Below are 13261 nucleotides of genomic sequence, written 5' to 3'. Positions count from 1 at the left end.
TGTTCGAAAGTTTATATCCTTGGTGACATGCATATTGCCTTTCATTTGCTTTTTTTTGGGAGGGGTCCAAATTTAGCTTTTGGGTTTCATGCTAGACTTATGTCTAACTCGTATCTGCTGTCAGTCACATTGGGCGGTTATCGCCTCTAATAATCTAAGATACTTTCATGACTTCTCACGCACTGCTTTGTCATTTGGACGCACCATCCCTGTTCTTTCTTGCCTTCCGAAGCCCTACCTCATTCAGCTGCCGCCTCCCCCGTAGTGGCCACCACAACTTACCGAGGAGTAGACACTAATTTTTCTGCACTCATAGCACCTTGCCAGAACTTCACGTCATGGCTGTGTTTAGTCCCATCTGCCCTTCATTGTCCTGTTTTCCTGTGAGCACAGGACAAGTGTCCCCTTTGTCTCTGTCATGGCCAGCGCTTGGCCCAGTGCTTCATACACAATCGTGGCTCATCAAATATTGCTCAACTCATAATCCTGAATATCTTTGTTAGGTCTTGACTGGCATGGTCACTTTTCAAGGCTATCTGAAGAAGCCTGGACAGAACACTGTTGGCTCACTTTTTTGTTTTGTAGGAACATTGTGGAAGTTAACTTGAGACTGGAAACTTAGCTTTTTAAAATTATTCAAAACTAACACACATGCCCAGTCTGCAATTTGAAGTGGCTAACTAGACCTTTCAGGCACTGGAACCAGGAAGTAGTGGAGGGTGCATTCAGGATTGTCAAGTGTCTTGTCAGGAAGGAAGATATTCACTGATGAAGCTGCAGAGCAATTGGCAATGAAAAGTCCCCAGACTATCTTGATACAAAATATACAGCTTTAATAAACAGAAGTAAGACTTACAACAGCTTACACCAGAATCCAAATGCAGAATCCGGACGCAGGAGCCAGGCGAAAAAGAGAGAACTAGCGGAGCGCTCTTGCTAGGTTTATAGGCAGGCTTTAGCCTGAGGGCGGCACGCCCCCAAAACAGAATGTGATTGGCTGAACTCCCCTATCACACTGATTATAGATTGTAATGTCTTAGGCCATGTATGCTTGGATTTGTTCTTAGACTTAATCCCAATTAGGTAGTAGTATTTTTTTGTGTGTTTACCCTGGGTAGGATCTATAAAATGCCCTTGTCACAGGACACATACATCCTTCACAGCTGGAGAAGAGTTGGGAAGGAGTTGTTGATGGGACTCAACCTAAGATACAGAAGCCTTTTGGAAAGTCCACATGCATCTGATGCTGCATATATATATATATATATATATATATATACACATATATATATGTATATATATATATATTCGAGTCTATGAATGATGCTTTAATATATATTAATTATTTAAGACTGGAAACACACACACACATATAAAAGCATCATTCATAGATCGAATAGTCCAATGAGATGGCTTTCGGACATGGGATTTTAGTCAGGGGAATATTACAACAATAACTGACACTTGCCCATGGAATTCCACTGAGATAATTTTTATTTTGACAACTACATCGTTTTCAAAAGTTAGAAGAGTTTATCATTCAGCGTGTCTTCTTCTCAATGCACACTATGATTTTAGGAGTCAAAACCACACCATGTAGGTCAGTGACTCTCAATGTTTTAGAGAACATATTACCTCTTCCTGACTGTCTGATTCATATTTCATGCTCCCCTCCCTTCCATGTATTTTAGGACTCTATGGAATTTTAAAATATTGCTTCCATGCTAACACTCGCTTTTGGAAATTTGAAAGACAGAGAGGAATACTTTTATGTTACAACATCAGGGCTTAGTAACCACAGGCTGTCTACATACCTCTTCGTAGCTTTCAACACAGATAGGGTCACTTGTCATCAAATGGAGGCCGCCAGAATTCTGGAGTTTTCTGTTGCTGTTTGTCAGTCTTGATTTCCTAGGGTATGTCTGACACACTTCGTGAATTGCTGAACCATATTCGACAAATGTTCTGTTAGGAAAATCTATGCCACAAAGTTATATTCTGGTTGGGTCTGTTGTTTCTCTAAAAGTGTATTGCAAGATGGAGAAGTCTTCCTTTCGTCTCCCTGCCTGTCCCTGAGCTGAGGCTTGGGAGGTGAGGCTGCCTCTAGGGTAGAGCGACTATTAACATCCTATGACCAGCAGTTCTGAATCCCCAGTCGCTTCTATCTGCCCCATTCATTCTTGTTAGGGGTCTGGCCCTCAATCCTCAATCATTGCTGTAACACATTAATTAGTCCAAGCGTGTAAAACTGGTTATCGTAGAAATCTACTTTCTGCCTACTTAACATTGACAGGTGGTAGCTCTGATGCTACCTCATGGAGATTCGGACTAGGTGTCATTTACATCACAATGAAGCTCTGAAGGTCACTCTGGGCACTGTCTCTATTTTGAGGAGTGTGCACAGGGGGTTGTCACACATCAGGTGTATGCTGTGTCACTGCAAGGGTCACATATCACTCTTATTTCCATTTTTTTTCTAAGATCAGTCACGTGGTCAGAGCCATCTATGCAGGAAGCTAAGAGTTCATGCCTAGCCGTGTGCCCAGGAATAAGGTCACATTATATTAGTTTGTTAAGGCTTCCATTGCAAAGTACCACTGACTGTGGAGCATAAACAACAGAAACTTATCTTCTCACCCTTTGGGGGTCTATAAATTTGTGATCAAGTGGTTGGCAGGATTAGTCTCTCCGAGACTGCTTTCCTTGGTTGAAGATGGCCACCTTTCTCAGGCCTCTGTTCTCTGTGTGTGTGCTTCCCTGGTATCACTTTTGACATTTAATTTCTTCCCCTTAAGGATACCAATAAAGTTAGGCTCAGGCCCATAGTTAATTCAATTATATCTTTAACAGCCCCATCTCCAAATTCAACCAGTTTCATAGGTACTGCTGGGGCTTAGGAATCAAAATAGAAATTGTTGAAGAATTTCTAAAAGAAGATACTAATGCATCCCTCAACAACTGTGGCATCTTAGGTCATAATGGGCAGGAAGGTGATGGGGAGGACAGAAGTGAGGGAAGTGAGATGGAGAATGTTATCATCTCTGCAGATGGAGGATGCTATGTCTGCAGATGGAGGATGCTCTCTCTGCAGATGGAGGATGCTCTCTCTGCAGATGGAGGATGCTCTCTCTGGAGATGGAGGATGCTCTCTCTGCAGATGGAGGATGCTCTCTCTGCAGATGGAGGATGCTCTCTCTGCAGATGGAGGATGCTCTCTCTGCAGATGGAGGATGCTATCTCTGTAGATGGAGGATGATATCTCTGCAGATGGAGGATGCTATCATCTCTGCAGACGGAGGATGCTATCTCTGCAGATGGAGGATGCTATCATCTCTGCAGACAGAGGATGCTATCATCTCTGCAGAAGGAGGATGCTATCTCTGCAGATGGAGGATGCTATCATCTCTGCAGACAGAGGATGCTATCATCTCTGCAGACGGAGGATGCAATCTCCGCAGATGGAGGATGCTCTCTCTGCAGGCTTGTCCTTAGTGATCTCTTTTCTCCAAGAAGTCCACCCATCTCTTATTCACTCCAAAATTCCAAAAATGTCATCACAGCGTGAATCTCCCAAGAGATTGATCTATTTATTGAATCAGTGCCTTCAGGATCCAGTCATTTCCCCAAATCTCATTAGCAATCAAACCCAACCATGCAAGACTATGGGGGATCGTTCATATTCAAACCATAACGATGCAAAATTCTTGTTATACTGGGTTCCTCCTCCTCTGCTGATGGGGTCTCATATACTGCAGGCTGCCTTTGACCTTACTCCCTAGCAGGTGACTAGGTTGAATTCCTGATCCTCCTGCCTTGCTCTCCCAAGTGCTAAGATTACAGGCATTTAATCCCAGTTAATAATGAAATTGTTAATATGTAAAACACTGATTGATGTTTGAATTATTTTCTTTACTGCTTTTCAGTTATACATTCAGTATCACATTATATTTAAGACTGTCCTTTGTAGTACTTGTTGGTGAGAAATCTGTTTGAGTTTTAGGTAAACGGGTTCTATGATTTAAATTATGCATCTGTGAGTATGGAATTAAATTTATCACGCTGTGTGAAGGCAGAAAGTTTTTCTTGAGCCTCTAATTTGATGCTTTACAGACCAGGAAGTTAGGAATTTCCCCATGATTACATGTCATTGAGTAATTCCAGTAAATAATTCTCTCTGCTTTTTGGAATCATTATAAAAACTTGTGGTTAATCCATTTCATCTTGGTGTCCTTTTCTTCTTAATAGTTTTAGTGGCTTCTTTTTAATTCCCCTCCCCTCCCTTCCGTCCTCTCTTCTCCTCTCCTCTCCTCTCCTCTCCTCTCCTCTCCTCTCCTCTCCTCTCCTCTCCCCTTCTTTCTTCTCTCCTCTTCCCTTCCCTCCCCTCCTCTTCCCTTCCCTCTTCTCTCCTCTCTTTCCCTCCCCTCCTGTCCCCTTTCCTCCTTTCTCCTCCCTTCCTCTATATTATCCTCTCCCCTTCCCCACCTTTCTTCCCTCCTGCTTCTTCCTTGATCAGAGTTGCCTGTGAGGATTGGATTCTTTTCCCCATTACAGACTCTGAGAATTTATTGATTTCAGATGACCATGTTAGTCTTGATTTATTGAGAGAGGTACATTACAAATTTTTTCCCTGTAAATAGTCTTTGTTATTTATTTTTAGTTATTTATTTAGTTATTTATTTTAACTGAAACCACTCCTCCTACTACAGAGGAGCCAAAAATGTATTCTTTTGCTATATGTCAGTAAGCTGTTGAAGCTGTTTTCAGAAATGAACAACTTTTCTAGTAGCTTCTAATTCCAATGCTTTTAAACTACATGCCGGTATAAATTTATTGAGGAAATCATGATTATGAAAATATTCTGTAAGCTCACTAATATTCCAGAGTAAATCTAAGATGAGCATAATCTCATAATCTCATGTCTGCAAAACCCAACACTCGGAGAACAGAGGCAGGAGGATTGCCAGTTCAAAGTCATCGTTGACTGCACAATAAGTTTGAGTCCAACCTGAGCGCCACAAGACGGTGACGCAAACACAATTTACATGAGTTACAACCACACATGCTTACAGCAGAACACAGGTTGTTGGTAGAATGCCAAGTGTCTTCTGGCCATAGGCACAGGAGGCCACTTCCTAAGTAGAACCCCAGTAGCACAGACAATAAGAGAATAAATGGGACCTGCTGAAACTGAGAAGCTTCTGTAAAGCAAAGGACACTGTCAGTAAGACAAAAAGGCTACCTTCGGACTGGGAGAAGATCTTCACCAACCCCTCATCAGACAAAGGTCTGATCTTCAAAATATACAAAGAACTCAAGAAACTAGACACTAGAACTCTAATTAACCCAATTAAAAAATGGGGTACTGAACTGAACAGAGAATTCACAACAGATGAACTTCGAATAACTTTTACATCTTAATTTAACCCATCTCCATTAATCTGTGCATCACCACGAGGTTGTGGCCTACCAGCAAAGTTTCAGTGCTTCTGTCGGTGGCTCCAACTTTTTATACTTAATATTTTTGTAATTCTCCTGGAAGTAAACAATTTGCTTTAAAAATTTGTTAACCTTTTAAAAATTTGATCATTTGTTTACATTGTCAGTTAACTATTAAGATATTTTTAAAAATGATTCAAAACCATTTTCTTGAAAATTTTTTTTTCAGTTGTGATGTGTGTGTGTGTGTGTGTGTGTGCGTGTGTGTGTGTATCTGCATAGGAGGAGGTCATTGGATCTTTGGAACTAAAGTAACAGGCAGTTGTGAGCTACCTGATGTGGGTGCTAGGAATCAGTCTCAGGTTCTCTGCAAGAATAGTATGTGCTCTTAAGCACTGAGCCATCTCTTCAAACCTCTAGTAAGATCTTAATATTTTGCTTTTTCAATTTTTGTAACATGAGGGGGCCTGTTTGTTTGTGGTTCTGTCCTGCCCGACTCCCCAGCTGTTTAGTCCCAGAGAAAATCACCCACACAGAGAACTCCGTAAGTTATAAAGCTGATTGGCCCATTAGGTCAGGCTTTTTACTGATAAACTCTCACATCTTGATTAACCCATTTTTCTGATCTATTTTAGCCATGTGGCTCAGTACCCTTTTTCAGTGGGGCAGCTCACATCCTGCTGCTTCGGTGTTCTGGGCAGGAGTGGGAGGAATCAACTTCCTCCTCCCCAGAATTCTCCTGCTCTCCTTACATCATTTCCACTTCCTTTCTGGTTTTCCCACCTACACCTCTTGCCTGGCCAATCAGTGTTTATTTAAAACATGATTGACAGAATACAGACAATTCTCCTGCACCAAATTTTAATTTCTGTGAATTAAATTATTTTTTTATTTCCTTTTTTTGTTTTCTACTAGGATTTATTTCTCTGAGACAGGATCTCAGATCTCACTGTATATGCCTTGCTCACCTGGAATTCTCTGTATAGACCAGTCTGGGCTTTAAAATTGTGTAAGTGTGTGTGTATGTGTGTGTGTGTGTGTGTGTGTATGTGTGTGTGTGTGTGTGTGTGTGTGTGTGTGTGTGTACAGGCATCCAGATGCTCACAGAAGCCAGAGAGGGAGTTTGATCTCCTGGAGTTGGAATTATTTAAGTCGGCTTGTGTTTATTTTGTAATTTTTCTTATTATCTAAATTTAGGAAATCTTTTTTTTTTAAGTCCACAAACTAGAGAAAGATTCTAAAGTGTTTTGCCTCCCTCTTTTTCTGTCTGGGCCAGTTCTCTTACAATTATATATAATCTACGTGGATCTTAGTTAAAAATATGTTAAGTTTGAATAGAAAACTTCCCCCCCCCAAACCTGACTAGACCTCTTATTGTCCCTTCTTTCCTTTATTTTGGATACCGCGCTTGTCATGCAGTTACATTTCCATCCTATTGGTCGGTCACACTAAGATACTCTGTTGCAATCACGGTCCTAGTCTTTCCCCCTCTTGACCTGTTCTTTTGAGGATCTGCTCATTTGGAACGCTGCTCACTATCCTGCTTCTCTTTTGGCTCTATTTTTCCCCTTCTGTTTTCAATTTTCATTTTTTTCAGTTTCCAGAATAAAAAAAAAAAGTTAATCCACATGTGAGTACTTGCAGGCAGCTGCGTTGTTCTGTCCTTCATTGTAACTCTCCCTCCCCGCAGACCTTATTGAGATTTCTTAATTTTAAAATTAGGACATTTGGGAGATAAGCAAAAGGACAGAGAAGAAAATAACAGTCTAACTACTTAAATATACTCTGATATTGGTGAATGCTATGAAGGAACTTATTACAAGTTATATAGTCTATGGAGAACTTACATATGCACATATAAGTAGGTATATGTAGTTTAGATTACATATTCTGCTATGTGCTTTCAAAATACAATTAGTGATTGAACCTGAAAGCTACCGCTGAGCAAGACATCATGTGGCCTAAACTTTAGGACTCATTAGAAAACATGAAGGGTACAATCTGTTACCTCTAACTTTATGTTACATGTTAAATTTGGCAATAGCTGACACAGCTTTAAAAAACACCTTTGCACATTGGTGTCTTGATATAACTTACATTTTTTGGTTTTATTATTATTCTGAAATTCAATCACTTTTGAGACAATAGTATATTACTTCCCACTGAATACTTACTTAGTGTAAAGACCATAGAGTATCACTAGAACCATTTGAAAGTCTATGTGAAGACACATACACGCCTGTAATCCAAATACTGTGCAGTAGAGGTGGCAGGACCAGAGGTTTCAGGCCAGATCTAGTCACATAGTGCCTTTTAGATCAGCCAGGGCTATAGGAGACCTTTTTCCAAATCACATCCTCCAAAATATAGCAAGTTATAGACAAGCCACAGAGGCATATTTTTTAAAAGGTGAAATTTGTATTAGAGATACAGATACAGAGGTCAATCACTTGTTTACTATGCCTGAGGCCGTGAATTCAACTCAAGTACCCCAAACCAACCAACAAACAAATGAGCCAACAAATAAAAACCAAATAAATTAAAAGACAAGAAAAAAGCAAGTCAAAAGCACCTAGCAGAATTGGTGAGATGTCTCAGGGGATAAGAGCACTTGCCACCAAATCTGGTGACCTGAGTTTGATCCCTCAGACTCACACAATTGAAAGAGAGACTCGACTTCCACAGTTGTCCTCAGACTCCACTTGTATACCTTGACACTCAAATACTCCCCACCCCCATACAAATATACACTTAAATTTTTTTTGTCAGATATAGATGAGCATTACAATAGCAAAACAAATTAGTTAGATGCCGAATAAGATTGGTGGCATCAGTAGCCACAGCTTGCGTAAGTCAGAAACCAGAGAGGATCATCCTGCATCTGAAATGATTATTTTAGGCCTGTGAGCCCAAGTCTGGAGGGCATAAATAAGGTGGGAGGAAAAGCTCTAACAAGAAGGTGGCCGCTTTGAACAGCAGCCCTGTATGAAAGGGTAGGACGGCAATGACAGTGACACATCTGGAAAGTCTAGGCCAGCACTTTAGATTTGCCTTTGTGTGGATGCAGCTACCTCGGCTTGGTGACCAGTCTCTGGGGAGCTGAGAAGCATGGGCTTTCTTACGGGAAAAGTCCTGGATATATACGTGTTGCTTTCTCTGATTCTCAAGGTTCAGGAAAATATTCAGGGTGCCTTTGTTTACTATTTGTGGAAAGAAGGGGAAAGGAATACTGCCAAACAGTTTGGAAAACCTCTGTAGCTACCAGGCTGGGAGAAAATGCCTTTTGATTCTTGTTCGTTTATGGAAACTCAGAAAAGAGAACCGTGTCATTAAGGGATCTTTTGGTAGCTAGTCCAGTGTTGTTGAAGTGGATGGCCCAGAAGGAAAGCAGCAAGTGGGGATGCTAGAAAGAACTGCTCACTCAGGGGGAAAAAGCCTTCAGGAATAAGGATTTGGACTTTATCTTGTATGAAGTTTGTACCAAAAAGATTGAGGAAACCCCAAACACCCAGATTATAAAATAATTATATAACACCCAGATTATAAAATAATTATATTTTATAATTGTTTTCATATGTACTATAGCTAAATTATTTTAGTTTACATCTGTATCATTTTCCCTTTTGGAATCGTATGTATCTCTGTCAAGTGATTTGATAATGAGATGATTTTAACACATATATAATGTTTAATTGATGTCAGTATATAAAAGTGTTTTTACTAAAAGCCTGTAAATATAAAATTAAAAATTAAAAAAGGGATAGAAATGAGGCTATCAGTGCTCAGCTTTCTTTCTATCAATCACGCAAGTCTATTTCCTTTCTCTCTTGGCTCAGGTATCTGTTGGGGACTTATCCTATATAGGAACTAGTGAGCCTCCTAAAACATCTTGTGAATTTAGACTGGATTAGCACATGAGCAGAATGTATCCCATGAGAATGGGGAACACTGCTGTTTGTCTACTTCTGCACTCCCAGGACCAGGTAGAGATAGGATTGACTTCATAGGCAGAGGACCAATAGTTGGGAACAAAGGCACATGAGTGCTTCCCGACCCTTTGGAGCTGTGCAATGCTGCAGTGTTTCTTTCATGGCACTTTCTGGTCTCTTCGAGTTGTTATCCTCTGTTTGATTAAGGTGGGTAATGAATTGGAAACTCTGGTGACATTTGCTAAAAGGAATGGAACTATTCTATTTCGTAATTCATAAATTAGTGCTGCATGTACTCTTGACATGTGTGACCTTTGTGAATTGTTCAGTTTGGGTGAGCATAGTTTCCATGATGGCTTATTTTATGTATTCTTTTTAAACAAATAAAATCTCTCAGTAAATGGTCTTAGATGTAAGCCAGCTGGAAAGAGCAAGGCCGAGATCGCTCAGGCCAACCATACGGTGAGGCTCGCTTGCCAGCTGGATGGTGCCCACTTTGCAGCCCAGACACATCTTTGCCAGAAGTGAGTGGCTGGTCTCGTTTATGCCCTTGTCTTCGGAATATCTTATAAAGAATTGACTTTTCACATCATGAAGCCTTGAATGCAGACAGCCCACGGTACCAATTAGAAGAATATTCTAATTTGTTGTGTGTTTTGATTTTATCAGGTAAAAAAGCTCCCGTTTTATTTAGTAAGGAAATGATTGAATCAATGAAGGAAGGTTCGGTTGTTGTGGATTTAGCTGCTGAGGCTGGCGGAAACTTTGAAACCACTAAGCCAGGAGAACTTTACGTTCATAAGGTATACCAAGAAAGCATCTTCTGTCTCTATATTCTGATGTCCAGTGACTTGTGTGGTTTAAAAAAATAATTTTACTAATTCTTTGAGAACTTAATATGTACATACAGTCGATTGAATTGGCCCCTTCTCCCCACTGTTTACTGGGTCCTATCCCTAGCCCCCAACTGAGGGGTTACTTCCCCCCTTTTAAATTTCTTTATAGTGCTGAGGATCAAACCCAGGGCCTAATGCATGCAAAGCATGCTAGGCAAGCGGCAGCCCAAGTCCTCTGTAAGAGCTGTTTACTCCTTTGAAGGATTTGTAGAAACTAAAGTTGGAAAGTTAAAAAAAAAATCCATGGAAGCTTAAAAAAAGATTTAGAAAATGGACAGAAAGCTCATAATGCAGGGGTAGGGGCTTGACAATGTGCTTTTTCCTTTAGGGAATTACTCATATCGGCTACACGGACCTCCCCAGCCGCATGGCCACGCAGGCCAGCACACTGTACTCCAACAACATCACCAAACTCCTGAAGGCCATCAGCCCTGACAAGGATAACTTTTATTTTGAAGTGAAGGATGATTTTGACTTTGGTACCATGAGTCACGTCATCCGGGGAACTGTGGTGATGAAGGTAGGTGCTCCTCTCCTGTGCTCCTAGGGTATCTTGGATGTAGGGTCACAGAAGAGCCCCCTTTTGGAATAAAGATATATTGTAATAAAGCATTGACATGCAATGGAAATTGTTTAAAAATAGAGAATGATTTAAAGAAAGTATATCATATACTCAAGTATGAGCAATGAAAATATACAACCCTTTTGAGAACCAGAAGTAGAAATTTAATAAGGAAAAATGAATTATTCTCTCATGTATTTACTTCTCAGGGTTCAATTTGTATTATTAGATGTATGCCCCAGACATATAAAAATTATATATGTATAACACTAACGCTATACACTTACACACTCATTTTATAAGTTATATGAATTTACATTAAAATTAAATGTATACACATACTTTAATATACATTACAATTATATTTACACCAAAGTTTTTCAACATGAACTGTCTTCTGTAAGTCATTTTGAACTTCCAACTTGACTTTAAAAATACCATTTTCTAATATTTGTTAGGATGGCAATGTGATTTTTCCAGCCCCGACACCAAAAAATATCCCCCAAGAAACCCCCGTAAAACAGAAGACGGTGGCTGAACTGGAAGCGGAGAAAGCAGGCACTGTTTCAATGTACACGAAGACACTGACCACAGCCTCCGTGTATGCGGCCGGTGAGGATAACATTCATTAAGACTTAGCACTGATTGGGTTTTGTATGTACTATGCTCATCGTCATGACTAATAAATGGCCTACTGTTGTTAGTCTTTGGATTCCATTATACTGGACCTGATGGGTCTGATTTTACCATATGTTGCCTGTCCTGCTCTCTGGGCTTGGAGATTGTATTGATCACCCCAAACCAGTCACTTTGTTAAGTACTGGAGTGAAGGCATGTGAAATCACATATAAGGGACTAATACATTTTACAGAAAACATCTTCAATATGGTCATCGAAGTTGCCTGTATCAAAGCTGTTGAGTAACAGTGTCAGAGTGTGCTGACGTTGAATGTGTGTAAACCAAGATCTTTTCGTGTTTTGTAAAACCCGAGTTTTTGACGACCTTTGTAACTGGGTAAGACCGAGCAACCAAAAACTTGTTTGAATTATAAACAGTTAGAGGTAAGGGATAGCCTTGAATATTAGACTAGCATTCTAAGTTACCTACTAAGAAACTTTAATATTTTAATTTTGATTTTTTTCTTTATGACGGATCACAAGTTCTTTTTTTTTTTTTTGTTTTGTTTTGTTTCAGACTCCTCTTTTTGAAATCACTAAAGAATGACTGTAAAATAGCGAGACATATTCTTTCTGGCTCTGTATCGTGAGAAGCCGAAATGTGGGCATTTGATTGGAAATTGCTTTCTTCCTCATTGAAGGAATGAAACAAGTTTAGATCTGCTTAGTGTCAAAGCACAAACAAAACCAAAGCAAACTACAATGAATTAAGAGAGCAGCAGCAGGCAGGCAGGATTCTTGTAGGCTCAGCATTCCCCGAATTCCCATGTGAGGCCAGATGTTTTACAGCTAAGTGTGTAACTCTCCTTGAATAAAGAGCAAGGCTCAGCAAGGCGACCGAGAGGCTTCCGCTGGTGCGCGCTGTGAGGAGATGGGGCAGTGTCCCTGCTTGCACTCGCTTGCTAAAGGAAAAAAAAAAAAAGGAAATAAGATGATTTAAGATGATTGCATTGCTCCTGGGGTGTTTCCTAAGCAGGACTGTAAATTTCCATCTCTCTTTGAGGTGTAGAAGAAAACGGAGCAGGGCATATGGGATAATTTAGTTTTTGAGATTTCTGTCATGTTTATCGAGGCAAGGCATTTCTGCTAGATAACTGGGGTGTTGATAAGAGAACCTTCCTATATGTGATATCATTTGTGTCTTTGTCCGTTGGGAGGCACTGTAGATTTTGCTGAGTTAGTCCTTTCCGACTAATATGATTGGAACAGAGGCGAGTATTTAATAAACACCAGGCACTGTGCTCTGTCCTTCATATATATTAGCTCATCTATGCCTTATAACAACTCAGTGATGTGGGGATATTATCATATTCCTTTTAACGATAAAGACATGAGGGTTAGTAATATTGTGAATGAGGACATTGAAACACGCACAGAGGTACATTACATGTCTAAGATCAGTCACTAGCAAGCAGCAGGATGAAGATTTGAATTTGACAGTCCGGCTTAAGACAACATGACTAATCATAACCTTATATAGTGTCTTATCAGTAACTGGAAAGCCAAAACGTTTCTCTGACTCTCTCCCAGAGATTTGGCAAGCCGTGTGTTAGAACTTTTGAAATACCGAATGCAGTAGGAAAATCTTCATTAAGAATAGTCAACTTCAAGTGCAAGTAATGCCCACAGCTATTCCTTCAGCTGCGCCACTGACAAAGCACCAGCTCCCGCTGCTCTCAAGGACCCTTATTCAGGAAAGGGTGCATCCAGCTCCCCCATAGCCCAGTGCCTCTGTTTTTACTGACCACTAGGTAACCCTT

At 40.3% G+C, this 13261-nt stretch overlaps 1 protein-coding gene across 4 annotated transcripts in view; it reads left to right on the top strand.

Moving 5' to 3' along the window:
* Positions 1-13261, top strand: part of Nnt (nicotinamide nucleotide transhydrogenase) — an 87792-nt gene that overhangs the window by 31052 nt on the left and 43479 nt on the right. For all 4 annotated transcript variants that reach the window (XM_048443066.3, XM_048443064.3, XM_048443065.3 and 1 more), the window contains exons 8-10: positions 10035-10168; positions 10590-10781; positions 11282-11435. In XM_048443066.3, coding sequence (XP_048299023.3) covers positions 10035-10168; positions 10590-10781; positions 11282-11435 — 480 coding nt within the window. The remainder of the gene's footprint in view (positions 1-10034; positions 10169-10589; positions 10782-11281; positions 11436-13261) is intronic.

Source organism: Myodes glareolus, chromosome 15 (genome assembly GCF_982192425.1).
Source record: "Myodes glareolus chromosome 15, mMyoGla1.1, whole genome shotgun sequence".
Taxonomy (NCBI): domain Eukaryota; kingdom Metazoa; phylum Chordata; class Mammalia; order Rodentia; family Cricetidae; genus Myodes; species Myodes glareolus.
The sequence above is the reverse complement of the archived record's forward strand: the minus strand, read 5'-3'. Positions and strand labels throughout refer to the sequence as shown.